Below are 26575 nucleotides of genomic sequence, written 5' to 3'. Positions count from 1 at the left end.
ACTCACCCTCCCACTCACCCTCCCACTCACCCTCCCACCCACTCACCCTCCACTCACCCTCCACCCACTCACCCTCCCACTCACCCTCCCACTCACCCTCCCACTCACCCTCCCACTCACCCTCCCACTCACTCACCCTCCCACTCACCCACTGACCCACTCACTCACCCTCCCACTCACCCTCCCACTCACCCACTCACTCACCCACTCACTCACCAACTCACTCACCCACCCACTCACCCTCCCACCCACTCACCCTCCCACCCACTCACCCTCCCACTCACCCTCCCACCCACTCACTCACCCACTCACTCACCCTCCCACTCAACTCACCCTCCCACCCACTCACCCTCCCACCCACTCACCCTCCCACCCACTCACCCTCCCACCCACTCACCCTCCCACCCACCCACCCTCCCACTCCACCTCCCACTCACCCTCCCACTCACCCTCCCACTCACCCTCCCATTCACCCTCCCATTCACCCACTCACTCACCCACTCACTCACCCTCCCACCCTCCCACTCACCATCCCACTCACCCTCCCACCCACCCTCCCACTCACCCACCCACTCACTCACCCTCCCACTCACCCTCCCACTCCACCTCCCACTCACCCTCCCACTCACCCTCCCATTCACCCTCCCATTCACCCACTCACTCACCCACTCACTCACCCTCCCACCCACCATCCCACTCACCCTCCCACCCACCCTCCCACTCACCCACCCACTCACCTACCCACTCACCCTCCCACCCACCCTCCCACCCACCCACTCACTCACCCTCCCACCCTCCCACTCACCCTCCCACTCACTCACCCTCCCACCCACCCACTCACCCACCCACCCTCGCCTCACCCACCCACCTGTGAAGGCCTACAGAGATGTGTCCAGGTGAACACGTTGGCAGGCTCTGGGTACACCACGTGTCTCCTCCTCTCCTCCGCCACAAACTCCTTCAGCTGCCCACACAGACAAAGGTCCCCCGTGTAGCCCACGCAGTAATCTAGGGGCAAGTGCCGCTGTTGTGTGTGTATGTTGAACTTCTTTCACACCGTACTTAGTCAACCGTGATAATCTGTGTGTCTCTGTGTGTCTGTGTGTCTCTGTGTGTTCCTGTGGGTCTCTGTGTCTCCCTGTGGGTCTCTGTGTGTCTCTGTGTCTCCCTGGGTCTCCGTGTGGGTCTCCCTGTGGGTCTCCCTGTGGGTCTCTGTGTCTCCCTGTGGGTCTGTGTGTCTCTGTGTGTCTCTGTGGGTCTCCCTGTGGGTCTCCCTGTGGGTCTCCCTGTGGGTCTCCGTGTTGGTCTCCCTGTGGGTCTCCCTGTGGGTCTCTGTATCTCCCTGTGGGTCTCTGTGTGTCTCTGTGTGTCTCTGTGAGTCCCTGTGGGTCTCCCTGTGGGTCTCTGTGTGTCTCTGTGTGTCTCTGTGTCTCTGTGGGTCTCTGTGGGTCTCTGTGGGTCTCTGTGGGTCTCTGTGGGTCTCTGTGTCTCCCTGTGGGTCTCTGTGTGTCTCTGTGTGTCTCTGTCGGTCCCTGTGTGTCTCTGTGTGGGTCTCCGTGTGGGTCTCCCTGTGGGTCTCTGTGTCTCCCTGTGTCTCTGTGCGTCTCTGTGTGTATCCCTGTGGGTCTCTGTGTCTCCCTGTGTCTCTGTGTGTCTCTGTGTGTCTGTGTGTCTCTGTGGGTCTCCTTGTCTCCCTGTGGGTCTCCCGTGTTTGTCTCCCTGTGGGTCTCTGTGTCTCCCTGTGGGTCTCTGTGGGTCTCTGTGTCTCTCTGTGTCTCCCTGTGGGTCCGTGTGTGTCTCTGTGGGTCTCTGTGGGTCTCTGTGGGTCCCTGTGGGTCTCTGTGGGTCTCTGTGGGTCTCTGTGGGTCTCTGTGGGTTTCTGTGTGTATCTGTGAGTCTCTATGGGTCTCTGTGGGTCTCCCTGTGGGTCTCCGTGGGGGTCTCCGTGGGGGTCTCCGTGGGGGTCTCTGTGGGTCTCTGTGGGTCTCTATGTGTCTCTGTGTGTCTCTGTGTGTCTCTGTGAGTCTCTGTGGGTCTCTGTGGGTCTCTGTGTGTCTCTGTGTGTCTCTGTGTGTCTCTGTGTGTCTCTGTGAGTCTCTGTGGGTCTCTGTGGGTCTCTGTGTGTCTCTGTGGGTCTCTGTGGGTCTCTGTGGGTCTCTGTGGGTCTCTGTGTCTCCCGGTGTCTCCCTGTGTGTCTCTGTGGGTCTCTGTGGGTCTCTGTGTGTCTGTGTGTGTCTCTGTGTGTCTCTGTGCGTCTCTGTGTGTCTGTGTGGGTCTCTGTGGGTCTCTGTGGGTCTCTGTGGGTCCCTGTGGGTCCCTGTGGGTCTCTGTGGGTCTCTGTGAGACACTGTGTGTCTCTGTGGGTCTCTGTGAGTCTCTGTGGGTCTCTGTGGGTCTCTGTGGGTCCCTGTGGGTCTCTGTGGGTCCCTGTGGGTCTCTGTGGGTCTCTGTGGGTCCCTGTGGGTCTCTGTGTCTCCCTATGTCTCCCTGTGTCTCCCTGTGTGTCTCTGTGGGTCTCTGTGTCTCTGTGTGTCTCTGTGTGTCTCTGTGGGTCTCTGTGGGTCTCTGTGGGTCTCTGTGTGTCTGTGTGTGTCTCTGTGTGTCTCTGTGGGTCTCTGTGTGTCTCTGTGTGTCTCCCTGTGTCTCTCTGTGTGGGTCTCCCTGTGTGTCTCTGTCTCCCTGTGTGTCTCTCTGTGTCTCCCTGTGGGTCTCTCTCACGCCCACCACACCACCGCCACCACCACGGCCAGCACCTTGTGTAAGTATCCGCGTTTCATCTCTGTGGGTCTCTGTGGGTCTCTGTGTCTCCGTGTCTCCCTGTGTCTCCCTGTGTGTCTCTCTCACGCCCACCACCACCACCACCACGGCCAGCACCTTGTGGAAGTATCCGCGTTTAATCTCTGTGTGTCTCTGTGTGTCTCTGTGTCTCTGTCTCCCTGTGTCTCCCTGTGGGTCTCCCTGTGGGTCTCCCTGTGGGTCTCTCTGTGTGTCTCTCTATCTCCCTGTGTGTCTGTGTCTCCCTGTGTCTCCCTGTGTCTCTGTGTGTCTCTGTGTCTCCCTGTGTCTCCCTGTGTGTCTCCCTGTGTCTCTGTCTCCCTGTGGGTCTTCCTGTGTCTCTCTGTCTCCCTGTGTGTCTCTGTGTCTCCCTGTGTCTCCCTATGTCTCTGTCTCTCTGTCTCCCTGTGTGTCTGTGTCTCCCTGTGTGTCTCTGTGTCTCCCTGTGTCTCCCTGTGTCTGTCTGTGTCTCCCTGTGTCTGTCTGTGTCTCCCTGTGTCTCCCTGTGTCTCTCTGTGTGGGTCTCTGTGTGTCTCTGTCTCCCTGTGTCTGTTACTCCCTGTGTGTCTCTCTCACGCCCACCACCACCACTACCACGGCCAGCACCTTGTGGAAGTATCCGCGTTTCATCTCTGTGTGTCTCTGTGTCTCCCTGTGTCTCTGTGTCTCCCTGTGTCTCCCTGTGTCTCTCTGTGTCTCTCTGTGTGTCTCTCTCACGCCCACCACACCACTACGGCCAGCACCTTGTGGAAGTATCCGCGTTTCATCTGTGTCTCTGTGTGTCTCTGTCTCCCTGTGTCTCCCTGTGTGTCTCCCTGTGTCTCCCTGTGTCTCTCTGGGTATCCCTGTGTGTCTCTCTCACGCCCACCACCACCACCACGGCCAGCACCTTGTGGAAGTATCCGCGTTTCATCTCTGTGTGTCTCTCTGTCTCCCCGTGTCTCTGTGTGTCTCTGTGTCTCTCTGTGTCTGTCTCCCTGTGTCTCCCTGTGGGTCTATGTGGGTCTCTGTGTCTCCCTGTGTCTCTCTGTGTCTCCCTGTGTCTCCCTGTGTCTCCCTGTGTGTCCCTGTGTCTCCCTGTGTGTCTCTCTCACGCCCACCACCACCACGGCCAGCACCTTGTGGAAGTATCCACGTTTCATCTGTGTCTCTTTGTGTCTCCCTGTGTCTCCCTGTGTCTCCCTGTGTCTCCCTGTGTCTCCGTGTCTCCCTGTGTGTCTCTGTGTCTCCCTGTGTCTCTGTGTCTCCCTGTGTGTCTCTCTCACGCCCACCACACCACCACGGCCAGCACCTTGTGGAAGTATCCGCGTTTCATCTCTGTGTCTCTGTCTCTCTCTGTATCTCCCTGTATCTCCGTGTCTCCCTGTGTGTCTCTCTCACGCCCACCACCACCACCACTACGGCCAGCACCTTGTGGAAGTATCCGCGTTTCATCTCTGTGTCTCTGTGTGTCTCTGTGTGTCTCTGTGTGTCTCTGTGTCTCTCTGTGTCTCTCTGTCTCTCTGTGTCTCCCTGTGTGTCTCTCTCACGCCCACCACCACCACCACGGCCAGCACCTTGTGGAAGTATCCACGTTTCATCTGTGTCTCTGTGTGTCTCTGTGTGTCTCTGTGTGTGTGTGTCTCTGTGGGTCTCCTTGTCTCCCTGTGGGTCTCCCGTGTTTGTCTCCCTGTGGGTCTCTGTGTCTCCCTGTGGGTCTCTGTGGGTCTCTGTGTCTCTCTGTGTCTCCCTGTGGGTCCGTGTGTGTCTCTGTGTGTCTCTCTGGGTCTCTGTGGATCTCTGTGGGTCTCTCTGGGTCTCTGTGGATCTCTGTGGGTCTCTGTGGGTCTCTGTGGGTCTCTATGAGTCTCTGTGGGTCTTTGTGGGTCTCTGTGGGTCTCTGTGGGTCCCTGTGGGTCCCTGTGGGTCTCTGTGGGTCTCTGTGAGACACTGTGTGTCTCTGTGGGTCTCTGTGGGTCTCTGTGGGTCCCTGTGGGTCTCTGTGGGTCTCTGTGGGTCCCTGTGGGTCTCTGTGTCTCCCTATGTCTCCCTGTGTGTCTCTGTGGGTCTCTGTGTGTCTCTGTGTGTCTCTGTGTGTCTCTGTGTGTCTCTGTGTCTCCCTGTGGGTCTCTGTGAGTCTCTGTGGGTCTCTGTGGGTCTCTGTGGGTCTCTGTGGGTCTCTGTGGGTCCCTGTGGGTCTCTGTGAGTCTCTGTGGGTCTCTGTGGGTCTCTGTGGGTCTCTGTGGGTCTCTGTGGGTCCCTGTGGGTCTCTGTGGGTCTCTGTGGGTCTCTGTGGGTCCCTGTGGGTCCCTGTGGGTCCCTGTGGGTCTCTGTGGGTCTCTGTGAGACACTGTGTGTCTCTGTGGGTCTCTGTGGGTCTCTGTGAGTCTCTGTGGGTCTCTGTGGGTCTCTGTGGGTCCCTGTGGGTCCCTGTGGGTCCCTGTGGGTCTCTGTGGGTCCCTGTGGGTCTCTGTGTCTCCCTATGTCTCCCTGTGTCTCCCTGTGTGTCTCTGTGGGTCCCTGTGTGTCTCTGTGGGTCTCTGTGAGTCTCTGTGAGTCTCTGTGTGTCTCTGTGTGTCTCTGTGGGTCTCTGTGGGTCTCTGTGGGTCTCTGTGGGTCTCTGTGTGTCTGTGTGTGTCTCTGTGTCTCCCTGTGGGTCTCTCTCACGTCCACCACACCACCACCACTACCACGGCCAGCACCTTGTGGAAGTATCCGCGTTTCATCTCTGTGTGTCTCTGTGTCTCTGTCTCCCTGTGTCTCCCTGTGGGTCTCCCTGTGGGTCTCCCTGTGGGTCTCTCTGTGTGTCTCTCTATCTCCCTGTGTGTCTGTGTCTCCCTGTGTCTCCCTGTGTCTCTGTGTGTCTCTGTGTCTCCCTGTGTCTCCCTGTGTGTCTCCCTGTGTCTCTGTCTCCCTGTGGGTCTTCCTGTGTCTCTCTGTCTCCCTGTGTGTCTCTGTGTCTCCCTGTGTCTCCCTATGTCTCTGTCTCTCTGTCTCCCTGTGTGTCTGTGTCTCCCTGTGTGTCTCTGTGTCTCCCTGTGTCTCCCTGTGTCTGTCTGTGTCTCCCTGTGTCTGTCTGTGTCTCCCTGTCTCCCTGTGTCTCTCTGTGTGGGTCTCTGTGTGTCTCTGTCTCCCTGTGTCTGTGTCTCCCTGTGTGTCTCTCTCACGCCCACCACCACCACCACCACGGCCAGCACCTTGTGGAAGTATCCGCGTTTCATCTCTGTGTGTCTCTGTGTCTCCCTGTGTCTCTGTGTCTCCCTGTGTCTCCCTGTGTCTCTCTGTGTCTCTCTGTGTGGGTCTCTGTGTGTCTCTGTCTCCCTGTGTCTGTGTCTCCCTGTGTGTCTCTCTCACGCCCACCACACCACTACGGCCAGCACCTTGTGGAAGTATCCGCGTTTCATCTGTGTCTCTGTGTGTCTCTGTCTCCCTGTGTCTCCCTGTGTGTCTCCCTGTGTCTCCCTGTGTCTCTCTGGGTATCCCTGTGTGTCTCTCTCACGCCCACCACACCACTACGGCCAGCACCTTGTGGAAGTATCCGCGTTTCATCTGTGTCTCTGTGTGTCTCTGTCTCCCTGTGTCTCCCTGTGTGTCTCCCTGTGTCTCCCTGTGTCTCTCTGGGTATCCCTGTGTGTCTCTCTCACGCCCACCACCACCACCACGGCCAGCACCTTGTGGAAGTATCCACGTTTCATCTGTGTCTCTTTGTGTCTCCCTGTGTCTCCGTGTCTCCCTGTGTGTCTCTGTGTCTCCCTGTGTCTCTGTGTCTCCCTGTGTGTCTCTCTCACGCCCACCACACCACCACGGCCAGCACCTTGTGGAAGTATCCGCGTTTCATCTCTGTGTCTCTGTATCTCCCTGTATCTCCGTGTCTCCCTGTGTGTCTCTCTCACGCCCACCACACCACCACGGCCAGCACCTTGTGGAAGTATCCGCGTTTCATCTCTGTGTCTCTGTGTGTCTCTGTGTCTCTCTGTGTCTCTCTGTCTCTCTGTGTCTCCCTGTGTGTCTCTGTGTCTCCCTGTGTGTCTCTCTCACGCCCACCACCACCACCACCACGGCCAGCACCTTGTGGAAGTATCCGCGTTTCATCTCTGTGTGTCTCTGTGTGTCTCTGTGTCTCTCTGTGTGTCTCTCTCACGCCCACCATCACCACCACCACTACGGCCAGCACCTTGTGGAAGTATCCGCGTTTCATCTCTGTGTGTTTCTGTGTGTCTCTGTGTCTCCCTGTGTGTCTCCCTGTGTCTCCGTGTCTCCCTGTGTCTCCCTGTGTGTCTCTCTCACGCCCACCACCACCACCACGGCCAGCACCTTGTGGAAGTATCCACGTTTCATCTGTGTCTCTGTGTGTCTCTGTGTGTCTCTGTGTGTCTCTGTGTCTCTCTGTGTGTCTCTGTGTCTCCCTGTGGGTCTCTGTGGGTCTCTGTGTCTCCCTGTGTCTGTGTCTCCCTGTGTCTCTCTCACGCCCACCACCACCACCACCACGGCCAGCACCTTGTGGAAGTATCCGCGTTTCATCTGTGTCTCTGTGGGTCTCTGTGTCTCCCTGTGTGTCTCTCTCACGCCCACCACCACCACTACGGCCAGCACCTTGTGGAAGTATCCGCGTTTCATCTCTGTGTGTCTCTGTGTGTCTCTGTGTCTCTGTGTCTCCCTGTGTCTCCCTGTGTGTCTCTCTCACGCCCACCACCACCACTAGGGCCAGCACCTTGTGGAAGTATCCGCGTTTCATCTCTGTGTGTCTCTGTGTGTCTCTGTGTGTCTCTGTGTGTCTCTGTGTCTCTGTGTCTCCCTGTGTCTCCCTGTGTCTCTCTGTGTGTCTCTCTCACGCCCACCACCACCACCACCACCACGGCCAGCACCTTGTGGAAGTATCCGCGTTTCATCTCTGTGTCTCTCTGTGTGTCTCTGTGTGTCTCTGTCTCTCTGTGTCTCTCTGTGTCTCTCTGGGTATCCCTGTGTGTCTCTCTCACGCCCACCACCACCACGGCCAGCACCTTGTGGAAGTATCCGCGTTTCATCTCTGTGTCTCTGTGTGTCTCCCTGTGTCTCTGTGTCTCCCTGTGTCTCCCTGTGTCTCCCTGTGTGTCTCTCTCACGCCCACCACCACCACCACCACGGCCAGCACCTTGTGGAAGTATCCGCGTTTCATCTCTGTGTCTCTGTGTGTCTCTGTGTCTACCTGTGTCTCCCTGTGTGTCTCCCTGTGTCTCCGTGTCTCCCTGTGTCTCCCTGTGTGTCTCTCTCACGCCCACCACCACCACGGCCAGCACCTTGTGGAAGTATCCGCGTTTCATCTCTGTGTGTCTGTGTCTCTGTGTGTCTCTGTGTGTCTCTGTGTGTCTCTGTCTCCCTGTGGGTCTCTGTGGGTCTCTGTGTCTCCCTGTGTCTCCCTGTATCTCCGTGTCTCCCTGTGTCTCTCTCACGCCCACCACCACCACCACCACGGCCAGCACCTTGTTGAAGTATCCGCGTTTCATCTCGTCCGACAGCACCGCGTCCCATCCGGGCCCCACGCTCCACTCTCCTCGAGGCCCCTCCAGGACCCCCACCTTGGGGGGGTCCCCCTGGGCCCACCGGACCCCCTGGACGCTGCTCCTGAGGAGCCGCCGCTTGGCCGCACGGTGAGAAGCCTCCACCCTGGCACGCTGCTCGGGGGAGAGCGGCGACTGTGGTGGTGGTGGTGAGTGTGGTGGTGGTGGTGAGTGTGGTGGTGGTGGTGAGTGTGGTGGTGGTGAGGATGATGGTGGTGGTGAGTGTGGTGGTGGTGGTGAGGATGATGGTGGTGGTGAGTGTGGTGGTGGTGGTGGTGAGTGTGGTGGTGGTGGTGAGGATGATGGTGGTGGTGAGGATGATGGTGGTGGTGAGTGTGGTGGTGGTGGTGAGGATGATGGTGGTGGTGAGTGTGGTGGTGGTGGTGGTGGTGAGTGTGGTGGTGAGGATGATGATGGTGGTGGTGGTGGTGAGGATGATGGTGGTGGTGAGTGTGGTGGTGGTGGTGAGTGTGGTGGTGAGGATGATGATGGTGGTGGTGGTGGTGAGGATGATGGTGGTGGTGAGGATGATGATGGTGGTGGTAGTGAGTGTGGTGGTGGTGAGGATGATGGTGGTGAGGATGGTGGTGAGGATGGTGGTGGTGGTGAGGATGATGATGGTGGTGAGTGTGGTGGTGGTGAGGATGGTGGTGGTGGTGGTGAGTGTGGTGGTGGTGAGTGTGGTGGTGGCGAGGATGGTGGTGGTGGTGAGGATGATGGTGGTGGTGGTGAGTGTGGTGGTGGTGGTGGTGAGTGTGGTGGTGGTGGTGATGGTGGTGGTGGTGAGGATGATGGTGGTGGTGGTGAGTGTGGTGGTGAGGATGGTGGTGGTGGTGAGGATGATGGTGGTGGTGGTGAGTGTGGTGGTGAGTGTGGTGGTGAGGATGGTGGTGGTGGTGAGGATGATGGTGGTGGTGGTGAGTGTGGTGGTGAGTGTGGTGGTGGTGAGGATGGTGGTGAGGAGGAGGAGGAGTTGAGGTTCTCCCTGCCGCGTTCCGTCTCCTGCCGGGCGCTGCTGTGGTGGATCCGGGGGGATTTGGCGGTGGGCTCCTTGGGAACGCGAGAGGGGGGGGGGAGAGTGGGGGGGGGGGTGAGTGGGTGAGTGAGTGGGTGAGTGGGTGGGTGAGTGAGTGGTTGGGTGAGTGAGTGGGTGGGTGAGTGAGTGGGTGAGTGAGTGAGTGGGTGAGTGAGTGGGTGAGTGGGTGGGTGGGTGAGTGAGTGGGTGAGTGGGTGGGTGAGTGAGTGGGTGAGTGGGTGGGTGAGTGGGTGAGTGAGTGGGTGAGTGGGTGGGTGAGTGGGTGAGTGAGTGGGTGAGTGGGTAGGTGAGTAAGTGGGTGAGTGAGTGGGTTAGTGAGTGAGTGGGTGAGTGAGTGGGTTGGTGAGTGAGTGGGTGAGTGAGTGGGTTGGTGGGTGAGTGAGTGGGTGGGTAAGTAGGTGAGTGAGTGGGTGAGTGAGTGGGTGAGTGGGTGGGTGAGTGAGTGGGTGGTTGAGTGAGTGGGTTGGTGGGTGAGTGAGTGGGTGGGTGAGTGAGTGGGTTGGTGGGTTGGTGGGTGAGTGAGTGGGTGGGTGAGTGGGTGGGTGAGTGAATGGGTGAGTAGGTGAGTGAGTGTGTGAGTGAGTGGATGTGTGGGGGAGTGAGTGGGTGAGTGAGTGGGTGAGTGAGTGGGTGAGTGGATGAGTGAGTGGATGAGTGAGTGGATGAGTGAATGGGTGAGTGAGTGGGTGAGTAGGTGAGTGGGTGAGTGGGTATGTGGGGGAGTGAGTGGGTGAGTGAGTGGGTTGGTGGGTGAGTGGGTTGGTGGGTGATTGGGTGGATGGGTGAGTGAGTGGGTCGGTGGGAGTGGGTGGGTGAGTGGGTGGTTGAGTGGGTGGTTGGGTGAGTGAGTGGGTGAGTGGGTGGTGGGTGAGTGAGTGGGTGAGTGGGTGGGTGAGTGAGTGGGTGAGTGGGTGGGTGAGTGGGTGGGTGAGTGGGTGAGTGAGTGGGTGAGTGGGTGAGTGGGTAGGTGCGTAAGTGGGTGAGTGAGTGGGTTAGTGAGTGAGTGGGTGAGTGAGTGGGTTGGTGAGTGAGTGGGTGAGTGAGTGGGTTGGTGGGTGAGTGAGTGGGTGGGTAAGTAGGTGAGTGAGTGGGTGAGTGAGTGGGTGAGTGGATGAGTGAGTGGATGAGTGAGTGGATGAGTGAATGGGTGAGTGAGTGGGTGAGTAGGTGAGTGGGTGAGTGGGTAGGTGAGTGGGTGAGTGGGTATGTGGGGGAGTGAGTGGGTGAGTGAGTGGGTTGGTGGGTGAGTGGGTTGGTGGGTGAGTGGGTGGATGGGTGAGTGAGTGGGTCGGTGGGAGTGGGTGGGTGAGTGGGTGGTTGAGTGGGTGGGTGAGTGAGTGGTTGGGTGAGTGAGTGAGTGAGTGGGTGAGTGGGTGGGTGGGTGAGTGAGTGGGTGAGTGGGTGGGTGAGTGGGTGGGTGAGTGGGTGAGTGAGTGGGTGAGTGGGTGAGTGGGTGAGTGAGTGGGTGAGTGGGTGAGTGGGTAGGTGCGTAAGTGGGTGAGTGAGTGGGTTAGTGAGTGAGTGGGTGAGTGAGTGGGTTGGTGAGTGAGTGGGTGAGTGAGTGGGTTGGTGGGTGAGTGAGTGGGTGGGTAAGTAGGTGAGTGAGTGGGTGGGTGAGTGAGTGGGTGGGTGAGTGAGTGGGTTGGTGGGTGAGTGAGTGGGTGGGTGAGTGAGTGAGTGGGTTGGTGGGTTGGTGGGTGAGTGAGTGGGTGGGTGAGTGGGTGGGTGAGTGAATGGGTGAGTAGGTGAGTGAGTGTGTGAGTGAGTGGATGTGTGGGGGAGTGAGTGGGTGAGTGAGTGGGTGAGTGAGTGGGTGAGTGGATGAGTGAGTGGATGAGTGAGTGGATGAGTGAATGGGTGAGTGAGTGGGTGAGTAGGTGAGTGGGTGAGTGGGTATGTGGGGGAGTGAGTGGGTGAGTGAGTGGGTTGGTGGGTGAGTGGGTGGATGGGTGAGTGAGTGGGTCGGTGGGAGTGGGTGGGTGAGTGGGTGGTTGAGTGGGTGGGTGAGTGGGTGGTTGAGTGGATGGGTGAGTGAATGGGTGAGTGAGTGGGTCGGTGGGAGTGGGTCGGTGGGAGTGGGTGGGTCGGTGGGAGTGGGTGGGTGGGTGAGTTGGTGAGTGGTACGACCATTACACACACCACTCCCGGCCGCCTTTGTCTCCCCGGTGTTATTGCTCACACACACAGCACCGGGTACTGTACACTTTCAAGGCTGAGTCGACCTAGGGGAGGCCCAGTCCCGATTAACACACACACCATAGAGTACATACACTGTATATCGTTAACCCAGGTCTCATACAAAAGACAAAGCTCCCCCAGGTAGCCTCCAGCAGGCTGTAGGGGCAAGTGCTGTTCGAGAATTAACTCATTCACTCGGTCACTCACTCGCTCATACATTCACTCATTCACTCACACACACACCACAGACAAAACTCCCCCAGGTAGCCTCCAGCAGGCTGTAGGGGCAAGTGCTGTTCGCTAACAAATTCATTCACTCACTCATTCAACTCGCTTATTCACTTAATCACTCGCTCGCTCATTCACTTACTCGCGCATGCACTCGCTCATTCACTCGCTCATTCATTCGTTCATTCACTCGCTCATTCACTTATTCATTCACTCATTCACTCGCTCATTCACTCGCTCGCTCACTCATTCACTCGCTCATTCACTCGCTCGCTCATTCACGTATTCACTCACTCGCTCATTCACTTATTCACTCACTCGCTCATTCACTCGCTCGCTCATTCACTCACGGAGTCACTCGCTCATTCACTTATTCACTCGCTCGCTCATTCACACGCTCATTCATTCGCTTATTCACTCGCTCATTCATTCACTGATTCACTCACTCGCTCGCTCATTCGCCCGCTCATGCACTTATTCACTCGCTCGCTCACCACCACCCCACCACCACCACGATCACCACCACCATCTTCACCACCACCACCCCACCATTACCACCACCACCACCCCACCATTACCACCACCCCACCACCACCATCACCACCATCCCACCACCACCATCATCACCACCTCACCATCACCATTACCACCATCACCACCACCCTCATACCACCACCATTACCACCATCACCATTACCACCACCATCACCACCACCATCATCATCACCACCACCACCATCACCACCACCATCACCACCCCACCACCACCATCACCACCATCATGACCACCCCACCATCACCATTACCACCACCACCATCATCACCATCACCACCATCATCACCACCATCACCACCATCATCACCACCATCACCACCACCATCACAACCACCATCCCCACCACCACCATCACCACCACCATCACCACCACCACCATCACCACCACCACCATCATCACCACCACTACCATCACCACCACTACCATCATCACCACCACCATCACCACCACCATCACCACCACCATTACCACCACCATCACCACCACCACCATCACCACCCCATCATCACCACCATTACCACCACCACCATCACCACCACCATCACCACCACCACCATCACCACCACCATCATCACCATCACCACCACCATCATCACCACCATTACCACCATCATCACCATCACCACCACCATCACCACCATCACCACCACCCCACCATCACCACCATCACTACCACCATCATCACCATCACCACCACCATCACCACCCCACCATCACCACCACCATCATCACCCCACCATCACCATCACCACCACCATCACCATCACCACCATCACTACCACCATCACCACCACCACCACCATCACCACCGCGGGTCAACTCATTTTAGGCGGAGTCGACCTAGGGGAGGTTCGGTCTCGGCCTTGACCACAGCGCGAGGCAAGTACAGCAGTAGCTGGTGTTGTTGTTGTTTCAGGCTGAGTGGACCTAGTGGTGGTGGTGGTTGTTGTTTCAGGCTAAGTGGACCTAGAGGTGGTGGTGGTTGTTGTGTTTCAGGCTGAGTGGACCTAGTGGTTGTTGTTGTTGTGCTTCAGGCCGAGTGGATCTAGAGGTGGTGGTTGTTGTGGTTGTTGTGTTTCAGGCTGAGTGGACCTAGAGGTGGTGGTTGTTGTTGTGTTGAGGGCTGAGTGGACCTAGAGGTGGTGGTTGTTGTTGTTGAGGGCTGAGTGGACCTAGTGGTGGTGGTGGTTGTTGTTGTGTTTCAGGCTGAGTGGACCTAGAGGTGGTGGTTGTTGTGTTTCAGGCTGAGTGGACCTAGAGGTGGTGGTTGTTGTTGTGTTGAGGGCTGAGTGGACCTAGAGGTGGTGGTTGGTGTTGTGTTTCACGCCGAGTGGACCTAGTGGTGGTGGTGACCCAGTAGTACCTGGTGGTGGTTGTTGTGTTTCAGGCTGAGTGGACCTAGTGGTGGTGGTGGACCCAGTAGTACCTGGTGGTTGTTGTGGTTGTTGTTGTTTTGTTGAGGGCTGAGTGGACCTAGTGGTGGTGGTGGACCCAGTAGTACCTGGTGGTTGTTGTGGTTGTTGTTGTTTTGTTGAGGGCTGAGTGGACCTAGTCTCTTCGCGCGCACGGGCGTGAAGAACGTCGCCATGGTGCTCTGCCTCATCGCCATGGCGCTCTGCCTCATCGCCATGGCGCTCTGCCTCATCGCCATGGCGCTCTGCCTCTTCTTCATCAGGTAGCTCGCGTGCTCTGTGGCGGCGGCGGCGGCGTAACACACAAACTCGTCGTCGTCGTCTTCAAATCTACACGCAAACTCTTACCTCGGCCTAACGCGACTTTTACCTCAGGAAAATAAATTTTTACCTCAGGAAAATAATTTTTTACCTCAGGAAAATAAAAATTTTCCTCAGAAAAAGAAATTTTTACCTCGGCAAACGCAACTTTTACCTCGGTAAATTAAATGTTTACCTCAGCAAACGAAACTTTTACCTCAGTAAAAATAAACTTTTAACTCGGCAAACGAAACTTTATCTCAACTCCGCCAATTCGGCTTCACAAACACCGACGCGGAATATTTTTCCCTTTCCCGCCAAAAACAACGCCGCCCACGTGACTCGATTAACATATTATACTGAAGGGGGAGGAGGCGCAATAGAGGAGGGGTTTAAAGTTCGCGAACATTATGCTAATTAGGCTCATGAATATTAAGTAGGCGCGTTTTAGCATCGTGGATATCGAATCTGTGGTATTTCGACTGCAGCAGGAGGTGGAATCCGATGATCGATGAAGCTCTTTGCGTTCACAGATGTCCAGCAGTGGGTGGGTGGGTGAGTGGGTGGGTGGGTGGTGGAGTATGTGAGTGGGTGAGCGAGCAGGTGGGTGGGTGAGTGATGGGTGAGTGGGTGGGGGGGTGGGTGAGTGGGTGGGTGGGTGAGTGGGTGGGTGAGTGGGTGAGTGGGTGAGTGGGTGGGTGGGTGAGTGGGTGGGTGGGTGAGTGGGTGGGTGGGTGGGTGAGTGGGTGGGTGGGTGGGTGAGTGGGTGGGTGAGTGGGTGGGTGAGTGGGTGAGTGGGTAGGTGAGTGGGTGATTGAGTGGGTGGGTGAGTGGGTGGGTGAGTGGGTGGGAGAGTGGGTGGGTGAGTGGGTGGGTGAGTGGGTGGGTGAGTGGGTAGGCGAGTGGGTGAGTGGGTGGGTGGGTGAGTGGGTGAGTGAGTGGGTGAGTGGGTGGGTGGGTGAGTGGGTGGGTGAGTGGGTGGGTGAGTGGGTGGGTGAGTGGTGGTGAGTGGTGGTGAGTGGTGGGTGGGTGGGTGAGTGAGTGGGTGAGTGAGTGACTGAGTGGGTGGGTGAGTGGGTGGGTGAGTGGGTGGGTGAGTGAGTGAGTGGGTGAGTGGGTGGGTGAGTGAGTGGGTGAGTGGGTGGATGGGTGAGTGGGGGGGTGAGTGGGTGGGTGGGTGAGTGAGTGGGTGGGTGAGTGGTGGTGAGTGGGTGAGTGGGTGGGTGGGTGAGTGAGTGAGTGGGTGAGTGGGTGGGTGAGTGAGTGGGTGAGTGGGTGGGTGGGTGAGTGGGGGGGTGAGTGGGTGGGTGGGTGAGTGGGTGGGTGAGTGGTGGTGAGTGGATGAGTGAGAGGGTGAGTGGGTGGGTGAGTCGGTGGGTGAGTGAGTGGGTGAGTGGGTGGGTGGGTGAGTGGGGGGGTGAGTGGGTGGTTGGGTGAGTGGGTGGGTGTGTGAGTGGTGGTGAGTGGGTGAGTGGGTGGGTGAGTGGGTGGGTGAGTGAGTGGGTGGGTGAGTAGGTGGGTGGGTGGGTGAGTGAATGGGTGAGTGGGTGGGTGAGTGGGAGAGTGCGTGGGTGAGTGGTGGTGAGTGGTGATGAGTGGGTGGGTGGGTGAGTGGTGGTGAGTGGGTGGGTGAGTGGGTGGATGCGTGAGTGGGTTGGTGAGTGGGTGGGTGGTGAGTGGTAGTGAGTGGTGGTGAGTGGTGGTGAGTGAGTGGGTGGGTGAGTGGGTGAGTGGGTGGGTGAGTGGGTGAGTGAGTGGGTAATTGAGTCGGTGGTTGAGTGAGTGGATGGGGTGTCAGTCGGCCATGAAAGAGGGTGATTGCCCGAACCGTGGCCTATTGAATCCATATTGCCCAGCAGAGGGCATCAGTGAGCCTCAAAGAGCTAGACTAAGGCTCCCACAGGGTTCAATGTTAATCAGTGAGGCTCACAGAGTCAGACTAAGGCTCCCACAGGGTTCAGTGTTAATCAGTGAGGCTCACAGAGCCAGACTAAGGCTCCCACAGGGTTCAGTGTCAATCAGTGAGGCTCACAGAGCCAGACTAAGGCTCCCACAGGGTTCAGTGTTAATCAGTGAGGCTCACAGAGCCAGACTAAGGCTCCCACAGGGTTCAGTGTTAATCAATGAGACTCACAGAGCCAGACTGAGGCTCCCACAGGGTTCAATGTTAATCATTAAGGCTCACAGAGCCAGACTGAGGCTCCCACAGGGTTCAGTGTTAATCACTGAGGCTCACAGAGCCACACGAAGGCTCCAACAGGGTTCAGTGTTAATTACTGAGACTCACAGAGCCAGACTAAGACTCCCACAGGGTTCAGTGTTAATCAGTGAGACTCACAGAGCCAGACTAAGGCTCCCACAGGGTTCAATGTTAATTACTGAGACTCACAGAGCCAGACTAAGGCTCCCTAAGGGGTTCAGTGTTAATCAGTGAGACTCACAGAGCCAGACTAAGGCTCCCACAGGGTTCAATGTTAATCATTAAGGCTCACAGAGCCAGACTTAGGCTCCCACAGGGTTCAGTGTTAATCAGTGAGACTCACAGAGCCAGACTAAGGCTCCCACAGGGTTCAGTGTTAATCAGTGAGGCTCATAGAGCCAGACTAAGGCTCCCACAGGGTTCACTGTTAATCAGTGAGACTCACAGAGCCAGACTAAGGCTCTCACAAGGTTTAGTGTTAATCAGTAAGGCTCACAGAGCCAGATTAAGACTCCCACAGGGTTCAGTGTTAATCAGTGAGGCTCACAGAGCCAGACTAAGGCTCCCACAGGGTTCAGTGTGGGTGGGTGAGTGGGTGGGTGAGTGAGTGGGTGGGTGAGTGGGTGGGTGAGTGGGTAGGTGAGTGGGTGAGTGGGAGGGTAAGTGGGAGGGTGAGTGGGAGGGTGAGTGGGTGGGTGAGTGGGAGGGTGAGTGGGTGAGTGGGAGGGTGAGTGGGAGGGTGAGTGGGAGGGTGAGAGAGTGGGTGAGTGGGAGGGTGAGTGGGTGGGTGAGTGGGAGGGTGAGTGGGTGAGTGGGAGGGTGAGTGGGAGGGTGAGTGGGTGAGTGGGAGGGTGAGTGGGAGGGTGAGTGGGAGGGTGAGAGAGTGGGTGAGTGGGAGGGTGAGTGGGAGGGTGAGTGGGAGGGTGAGAGGGTTAGTGGGTGAGTGAGTGGGAGGGTGAGTGGGTGAGTGGGAGGGTGAGTGGGTGAGTGGGAGGGTGATTGGGTGAGTGGGTGAGTGGGAGGGTGAGTGGGAGGGTGAGTGAGAGGGTAAGTGGGAGGGTGAGTAGGTGAGTGGGAGGGTGGGTGAGTGGTAGGGTGAGTGAGTGGGTGAGTGGGAGGGTGAGTGGATGAGTGGGAGGGTGAGTAAGTGGGTGAGTCGGAGGGTGAGTGAGTGGGTGAGTGGGAGGGTGAGTGACTACGTGACTGAGTGGGTGAGTGGGTGAGTGGGAGGGTGAGTGGGAGGGTGAGTGGGAGGGTGAGTGGGAGGGTGAGTGGGTGAGTGGGAGGGTGAGTGGGAGGGTGAGTGAGTGGGTGAGTGGGAGGGTGAGTGGGAGAGTGAGTGGGAGGGTGAGTGAGTGAGTGAGTGGAAGGGTGAGTGGGACGGTGAGTGGGAGGGCGAGTGGGTGAGTTATTGGGTGAGTGGGAGGGTGAGTGGGAGGGTGAGTGAGTGAGTGAGTGGGAGGGTGAGTGAGTGGGTGAGTGGGAGGTTGGGTGAGTGGGAGGGTGAGTGGGAGGGTGAGTGGGAGGGTGAGTGAGTGGGTGAGTGAGAGGGTGAGTGGGAGGGTGAGTGAGAGGGTGAGTGGAAGGGTGAGAGGGTGAGTGGGAGGGTGAGTGGGAAGGTGAGTGGAAGGGTTCAATGTTAATCAGTGAGACTCACAGAGCCAGACTAAGGCTCCCACAGGGTTCAGTGCTAATCAGTGATGCTCACAGAGCCGGACTAAGGCTCCCACAGGGTTCAGTGTTAATCAGTGAGACTCAAAGAGTCAGACTAAGGCTCCCACAGGGTTCAGTGTTAATCAGTGAGACTCACAGAGCCAGACTAAGGCTCCAACAGGGTTCAGTGTTAATTACTGAGACTCACAGAGCCATATTAAGGCTCCCACAGGGTTCAGTGTTAATCAGTGAGGCTCACAGAGCCAGACTAAGGCTCCCACAGGGTTCAGTGTTAATCACTGAGACTCACAGAGCCAGACTAAGGCTCCCACAGGGTTCAGTGTTAATCAGTGAGGCTCACAGAGCCAGACTAAGCCTCCCACAGGGTTCAGTGTTAATCAGTGAGACTCACAGAGCCAGACTAAGGCTCCCACAGGGTTCAGTGTTAATCAGTGAGACTCACAGAGCCAGACTAAGGCTCCCACAGGGTTCAGTGTTAATCAGTGAGGCTCACAGAGCCAGACTAAGGCTCCCACAGGGTTCAGTGTTAATCAGTGAGACTCACAGAGTCAGACTAAGGCTCCCACAGGGTTCAGTGTTAATCAGTGAGACTCACAGAGCCAGACTAAGGCTCCAACAGGGTTCAGTGTTAATTACTGAGACTCACAGAGCCAGATTAAGGCTCCCACAGGGTTCAGTGTTAATCAGTGAGGCTCACAGAGCCAGACTAAGGCTCCCACAGGGTTCAGTGTTAATCACTGAGACTCACAGAGCCAGACTAAGGCTCCCACAGGGTTCAGTGTTAATCAGTGAGGCTCACAGAGTCAGACTAAGGCTCCCACAGGGTTCAGTGTTAATCAGTGAGGCTCACAGAGTCAGACTAAGGCTCCCACAGGGTTCAGTGTTAATCAGTGAGACTCACAGAGTCAGACTAAGCCTCCCACAGGGTTCAGTGTTAATCAGTGAGACTCACAGAGCCAGACTAAGGCTCCCACAGGGTTCAGTGTTAATCAGTGAGACTCACAGAGCCAGACTAAGGCTCCCACAGGGTTCAGTGTTAATCAGTGAGGCTCACAGAGCCAGACTAAGGCTCCCACAGGGTTCAGTGTTAATCAGTGAGACTCACAGAGTCAGACTAAGGCTCCCACAGGGTTCAGTGTTAATCAGTGAGACTCACAGAGCCAGACTAAGGCTCCCACAGGGTTCAGTGTTAATCAGTGAGACTCACAGAGTCAGACTGAGGCTCCCACAGGGTTCAGTGTTAATCAGTGAGACTCACAGAGCCAGACTAAGGCTCCCACAGGGTTCAGTGTTAATCAGTGAGACTCACAGAGCCAGACTGAGGCTCCCACAGGGTTCAGTGTTAATCAGTGAGGCTCACAGAGTCAGACTGAGGCTCCCACAGGGTTCAGTGTTAATCAGTGAGACTCACAGAGTCAGACTGAGGCTCTCACAGGGTTCAGTGTTAATCAGTGAGACTCACAGAGTCAGACTAAGGCTCCCACAGGGTTCAGTGTTAATCAGTGAGGCTCACAGAGCCAGACTAAGGCTCCCACAGGGTTCAGTGTTAATTACTGAGACTCACAGAGCCAGACTAAGGCTCCCACAGGGTTCAGTGTTAATCAGGGAGACTCACAGAGTCAGACTAAGGCTCCCACAGGGTTCAGTGTTAATCAGTGAGACTCACAGAGCCAGACTGAGGCTCCCACAGGGTTCAGTGTTAATCAGTGAGGCTCACAGAGCCAGACTGAGGCTCCCACAGGGTTCAGTGTTAATCAGTGAGGCTCACAGAGTCAGACTGAGGCTCCCACAGGGTTCAGTGTTAATCAGTGAGACTCACAGAGCCAGACTAAGGCTCCCACAGGGTTCAGTGTTAATCAGTGAGACTCACAGAGCCAGACTAAGGCTCCCACAGGGTTCAGTGTTAATCAGTGAGGCTCACAGAGTCAGACTAAGGCTCCCACAGGGTTCAGTGTTAATCAGTGAGGCTCACAGAGCCAGACTAAGGCTCCCACAGGGTTCAGTGTTAATTACTGAGACTCACAGAGCCAGACTAAGGCTCCCACAGGGTTCAGTGTTAATCAGGGAGACTCACAGAGTCAGACTAAGGCTCCCACAGGGTTCAGTGTTAATCAGTGAGACTCACAGAGCCAGACTGAGGCTCCCACAGGGTTCAGTGTTAATCAGTGAGGCTCACAGAGCCAGACTGAGGCTCCCACAGGGTTCAGTGTTAATCAGTGAGGCTCACAGAGCCAGACTGAGGCTCCCACAGGGTTCAGTGTTAATCAGTGAGGCTCACAGAGTCAGACTGAGGCTCCCACAGGGTTCAGTGTTAATCAGTGAGACTCACAGAGCCAGACTAAGGCTCCCACAGGGTTCACTGTTAATCAGTGAGACTCACAGAGCCAGTCTAAGGCTCCCACAGGGTTCAGTGTTAATCAGTGAGACTCACAGAGCCAGACTAAGGCTCCCACAGGGTTCACTGTTAATCAGTGAGACTCACAGAGCCAGACTAAGGCTCCCACAGGGTTCAGTGTTAATCAGTGAGACTCACAGAGCCAGACTAAGGCTCCCACAGGGTTCACTGTTAATCAGTGAGACTCACAGAGCCAGACTAAGGCTCCCACAGGGTTCACTGTTAATCAGTGAGACTCACAGAGCCAGACTAAGGCTCCCACAGGGTTCAGTGTTAATCAGTGAGACTCACAGAGCCAGACTAAGGCTCCCACAGGGTTCAGTGTTAATCAGTGAGACTCACAGAGCCAGACTAAGGCTCCCACAGGGTTCACTGTTAATCAGTGAGACTCACAGAGCCAGACTAAGGCTCCCACAGGGTTCACTGTTAATCAGTGAGACTCACAGAGCCAGACTAAGGCTCCCACAGGGTTCAGTGTTAATCAGTGAGACTCACAGAGCCAGACTAAGGCTCCCACAGGGTTCACTGTTAATCAGTGAGACTCACAGAGCCAGACTAAGGCTCCCACAGGGTTCACTGTTAATCAGTGAGACTCACAGAGCCAGACTAAGGCTCCCACAGGGTTCAGTGTTAATCAGTGAGACTCACAGAGCCAGACTAAGGCTCCCACAGGGTTCAGTGTTAATCAGTGAGACTCACAGAGCCAGACTAAGGCTCCCACAGGGTTCACTGTTAATCAGTGAGACTCACAGAGCCAGACTAAGGCTCCCACAGGGTTCACTGTTAATCAGTGAGACTCACAGAGCCAGACTAAGGCTCCCACAGGGTTCAGTGTTAATCAGGGAGACTCACAGAGCCAGACTAAGGCTCCCACAGGGTTCAGTGTTAATCAGGGAGACTCACAGAGCCAGACTAAGGCTCCCACAGGGTTCAGTGTTAATCAGGGAGACTCACAGAGCCAGACTAAGGCTCCCACAGGGTTCACTGTTAATCAGTGAGACTCACAGAGCCAGACTAAGGCTCCCACAGGGTTCAGTGTTAATCAGGGAGACTCACAGAGCCAGACTAAGGCTCCCACAGGGTTCAGTGTTAATCAGGGAGACTCACAGAGCCAGACTAAGGCTCCCACAGGGTTCAGTGTTAATCAGGGAGACTCACAGAGCCAGACTAAGGCTCCCACAGGGTTCACTGTTAATCAGTGAGACTCACAGAGCCAGACTAAGGCTCCCACAGGGTTCACTGTTAATCAGTGAGACTCACAGAGCCAGACTAAGGCTCCCACAGGGTTCACTGTTAATCAGTGAGACTCACAGAGCCAGACTAAGGCTCCCACAGGGTTCAGTGTTAATCAGGGAGACTCACAGAGCCAGACTAAGGCTCCCACAGGGTTCAGTGTTAATCAGGGAGACTCACAGAGCCAGACTAAGGCTCCCACAGGGTTCAGTGTTAATCAGGGAGACTCACAGAGCCAGACTAAGGCTCCCACAGGGTTCACTGTTAATCAGTGAGACTCACAGAGCCAGACCAAGGCTCCCACAGGGTTCAGTGTTAATCAGGGAGACTCACAGAGCCAGACTAAGGCTCCCACAGGGTTCAGTGTTAATCAGTGAGACTCACAGAGCCAGACTAAGGCTCCCACAGGGTTCAGGGTTCATCTCTGGCGGATGTGGGCTGTGAACGCGGCAGTTTGTGGTCCATGCAATGTTTGTCGTTAGCTGTAACCGGGGAATTTTTATTTTTATTGCCTCGTCCTGGCTGGTACGGAGATAAGACCGAGGTCATAATGACAGTGTTTGTGTGTCACTGTGTGTGTGTGTCACTGTGTGTGTTTGTGTGTCACTGTGTGTGTGTTACTGTGTGTGTGTCACTGTGTGTGTGTCTGTGTGTGTGTCACAGTGTATGTGTGTCACTGTGTGTGTCACTGTGTGTGTCACTGTGTGTGTGTGTCACTGTGTGTGCCACAGTGTGTGTGTGTCACTGTGTGTGTTTGTGTGTCACTGTGTGTGTTTGTGTGTCACTGTGTGTGTTTGTGTGTCAACGTGTGTGTGTTACTGTGTGTGTGTCACTGTGTGTGTGTCACTGTGTGTGTCACTGTGTGTGTTTGTGTGTCACTGTGTGTGTGTCTGTGTGTGTGTTTGTGTGTGTATCACAGTGTATGTGTGTCGCTGTATGTGTCACTGTGTGTGTCACTGTGTGTGTGTCACTGTGTGTGTGTCACTGTGTGTGTCACTGTGTGTCACTGTGTGTGTTTGTGTGTCACTGTGTGTGTGTCTGTGTGTGTGTTTGTGTGTGTATCACAGTGTATGTGTGTCGCTGTATGTGTCACTGTGTGTGTCACTGTGTGTGTGTCACTGTGTCACTGTGTGTGTCACTGTGTGTGTGTCACTGTGTGTGTGTCTGTGTGTGTGTCACTGTATGTGTGTCACTGTGTGTGTGTCTGTGTGTGTGTCACTGTATGTGTGTCGCTGTATGTGTCACTGTGTGTGTCACTGTGTGTGTGTCACTGTGTCACTGTGTGTGTCACTGTGTGTGTCACTGTGTGTGTGTCACTGTATGTGTGTCACTGTGTGTGTCACTGTATGTGTGTCACTGTGTGTGTCACTGTGTGTGTGTCACAGTGTGTGTGTGTGTGTCCCTGTGGTAATTAATTGAAGGTGGAGGGGTTACCAGCCCCTCGCACCCGTCCAATTACCACTAAACCACGAGTTAAACTGAAATATGTAACTAATAAGCTTGTGCCGGAGGCCCCGGGGGGCCAGGCGTCTATGACGTCTCCTGGCCAAACCCCAATTGGCGGAGCCAGGAAATTGAATATCTACCCTCGGGGCTCCTCCAGAAACAACGAAAAGCCACTACGGGTGGCCACGTGGAATGTTCGAACGCTCACTGCGGAGGAGAGGCTGCCACTCCTCTGTCGGGAGCTGGACCGGTACCGCCTGGATCTCTGTGGCATTCAGGAGGTCCGGTGGAACGGCTCTGGCTCCTGCCACCATGAGGGGTGGGCAGTCCTCTACTCGGGGCAGCAGACTGCCAAACAACAGGTGTGGCTCTTCTTTTGAACAAAAGAATGAAGGGGGCGTGGGAGCGTGGCGGTGAGGTGTGGGAAGCTGTAAGCCCCAGGCTACTTTGGGCTCGCCTTCCCATCAACCGGAGGCGAGGAATGGTGGTCGTGATTACTTATACCCCCTCCGAAGATGAACATCCGTGGAGGGATGCAGGCAAAGCCGATGAGTCAGATGCCTTCTATGACCTCCTGTCACAGGTGCTGGCTAAAGTGGCCCCTCGGGAAAGAGTCATCATGTTGGGTGACTTCAATGCCCGAGTTGGTCATGATGCTGGCACCTGGTCTGGAGTGATTGGAGGGCATGGGCCAGATCAGCTCAATAACAACGGTAGGAGGCTGCTAGATTTTTGTGCAGCCCATGGGCTTGTAATTACCAACACGCTATTCCGGCATCGGCGCATCCACACAACATCACGGATGCATGCCGGGTCCAAGCAAGAACATCTGCTGGACTACATAGTGACGGACCAGCGGATGCGTGCCCATGTCCTTGACACCAGGGCCTACCGTGGAGCTGATCAGCCCTCTGACCATCGACTAGTCATCTGTAAGATGCGCCTGCCATTCTTCCACTCCGGTGGTGGGTGTACACCCAGGACCCCATTCCAACCTAAAGTGGCCTTGTCTCAGTTATCTGATGAAAGTTGCAAGCGAGAATTTCATCATCGCTTGTGGCTGGGATTGGCATCGTCCCCGACTCCTCCTGATGTCGAGGGTAAATGGGCGAGGTTTAGGACTGTGACTCATGCAGCTGCAATGGCTGCTTTGGGTACGCGGTCCAGACCTCCCCAGAGACCCTGGCTGGCAGAGGAGGTGTTCAGGATGGTTGAGAAAAAGCGACAGGCCCACTGTCATCGGCTACAGAATCCCACGTCAGAGAATGAGGAGGCTTACCGCAGCCTTCGCTCGGAGGTTCGGAGAGCCGTGAGGCGCTGCAAGGATGGGTGGTTGTCGCGGGTTGCTGAGGAGATGGAGTCTGCCTCAGTGGCCCGTGATCACAAATCTCTATTTAACTCCATCAAAAAAGTAACCTGCAGCGCCACACCTATTACCATCATTAGGGGAAAAAACGGTGATCCAATCTCCGACACCCAGGAACAGGTTTGCAGATTTGCTGAGCATTTCTGTGAGGTCCTGGGGGAGGGAAAATCCCTCAGCCAGGAAAGCATCGTGGCACAAAGTGAGGATGACCCTGCTGAGGCTGCGGTGCCTCAAATATTGGAAGAAGTCACCCCCTGTGAGTGGCTGGCTGAGGTGCCATCTGTTGAGGAAGTACTGAAGGCGATCCGGAGTCTGAGACCAGGAAAGGCAGTGGGCAGAGATGATCTCCCAAGCGAAATGCTGAGGGAGGGTGGCGTTTGTGCACAGACTGCCCTATATGACATCAAAACAACGGTCTGGACCACTGGACGGCTTCAGTAGGATTGGACGGACGCCCTGGTGGTCCCCCTTTTTAAGAAGGGGGACCGCACAGACTGTAACAACTACAGGGGCATCTCAATCCTCAGTGTGCCGGGAAAGGTCCTGGCAAGGATTATTCAACATCGCCTTGCCAGGCACGCTGAGGAGAGGCTTGCGGAGCCCCAATGCGGTTTCAGGAAAGGGCGGTCCTGTACAGATGCCATATTTTCTGTCCGTCTGCTACAGCAGAGGTGTAGGGAATTCCAACAAGACCTACATCTTTGCTTTATTGACCTGGTCAAGGCCTATGATATCATCAGTAGGCCTGGGCTCTGGGTTGTTCTTCGTGCTTTTGGAGTACCTGACCCTCTGCTCACGATCATTAAGGACCTTCATGATTGTGAGCGGGCCCGGGTAAAACTACGTGGCCGGGAGTCAGAGCCATTCCCTGTACACCTTCGGGTGCGACAGGGATGTCCTCTGGCTCCCACATTATTTAACATCTATTTTGACCACGTAGTTCATGAAGCCTTCAATAGCTGTACCGGGGGAATCTCCATATGGTACAGATATAATGGGAGGCTGATCGATGCCCGGGTGTGGCCAAGGGATGGCTCACTATTGCTCAACCACGTTATGGATGCTGATGATTTGGTAATAGCTGCTCAGTCAGAGGAGGAGTTGGAGACGCTGCTGCTGAGACTGGAGCGTGCCACTAAGAGGTGGGTCCTTACCATTAGCCCCACCAAAACTAAGCACCTGCCTGGGTATTTTGTACCATCGGACACTCCACCCTCACAACTCCCAATCGGTGATGGGGCAATTGTGGAGAGAGTGGAGAGTTTCCCATACCTGGGCAGTGTGCTTATGACCGGCTCCAGTTTAACAGCAGAGGTCTCACTCCGAATCAGTCGAGCCACAATATCTTTTCATCGGTTGCGTAACGCTGTGTGGAAGCTACCTGGTCTGTCGCTCCGCACTAGGCTTGAGGTCTTCTCGGCCACGGTCATTCCCTCCCTTCTCTACGTTTGCGAAACGTGGACCCCCCTAATGGAACATCTTCGCCGGTTAGAAACATTTAGGCTGGCCTGCCTACGATCCATCCTGGGTTCATCCAGACTGGATTGTGTGAGGAGCTCACAAATCCTTGAAAGATCTGGGCAAGCTCCCATCGGTGAGCTCCTCCGGCGGGCAAGGCTGCGATGGCTGGGTCATGTAGCCCGCATGCCCAGCCACCGCATGCCGAAACAGCTTTTGTTCGGCTGGATCGAGGGGGCTAAACGGCCGCGGCACGGGCTAGAGAAGAGATGGAGTGATGTGGTACAGGAGAACGTGGAGCTGAGTGGACTTGCCGATGGCTGGTACCAGCGGTGTCAAGATCGGCCTCTGTGGAGGAGGCTCGTGAAGGACGCTACTGGGCAGTTGGAGGCAGTCGCCCTCCAACAACAACGGAGGGCGGAGGAGCGACGCTCACAACAACGAGCGGAGCGCCGGGGGGCTAAAGCACAGCAAATTGGCACAGTAGGGGGCACAGGTGGTGCATCAGCCAGTCATCTCAGTCATCTCAGTCAGTCGACCCGTGGCACCTGGGTCTGCCCCGTGACCTCCTGCCAGCGGGCGTTCGACACTTCACGTGGCCTCAAGGTGCACATGGCCTGGCACAAGCGTCGTGGTGACGTCACCACCACTTAGTGGCGAATGGCGGTTGTTGTTGTTGTTGTGACACTGTGTGTGTCTGTGTGTCACTGTGTGTGTGTCACAGTGTGTGTGTCTGTGTGTGTCACAGTGTGTGTGTCACTGTGTGTCTGTGTGTGTGTCTGTGTGTGTCACTGTGTGTGT

The 26575-nt window shown here is 56.0% G+C and overlaps 1 protein-coding gene across 2 annotated transcripts in view; it reads right to left on the bottom strand.

The window, feature by feature from the left end:
- LOC116958111 (uncharacterized) overlaps positions 1-26575 on the bottom strand; it is a 348130-nt gene that overhangs the window by 30460 nt on the left and 291095 nt on the right. Inside the window, exons 1-3 of one of the 2 annotated variants that reach the window (XM_076064270.1) lie at positions 13792-14351; positions 8214-9341; positions 869-964 (exon numbers count right to left, since the gene is read on the bottom strand). In XM_076064270.1, the coding sequence (XP_075920385.1) occupies positions 869-964; positions 8214-9341; positions 13792-13962 (1395 nt within the window). In that variant the 5' untranslated portion in view covers positions 13963-14351. Of the gene's footprint in view, positions 1-868; positions 965-8213; positions 9342-13791; positions 14352-26575 lie in introns of those variants that run through there. The other variant, XM_076064271.1, reaches the window with a different exon arrangement.

The sequence above is a fragment of the Petromyzon marinus genome, unplaced genomic scaffold (assembly GCF_048934315.1).
Source record: "Petromyzon marinus isolate PM22_M1 ecotype Great Lakes invasive population unplaced genomic scaffold, UKy_Petmar_22M1.pri1.0 PM_Scaffold_37, whole genome shotgun sequence".
Lineage (NCBI taxonomy): Eukaryota > Metazoa > Chordata > Hyperoartia > Petromyzontiformes > Petromyzontidae > Petromyzon > Petromyzon marinus.
The sequence above is the reverse complement of the archived record's forward strand: the minus strand, read 5'-3'. Positions and strand labels throughout refer to the sequence as shown.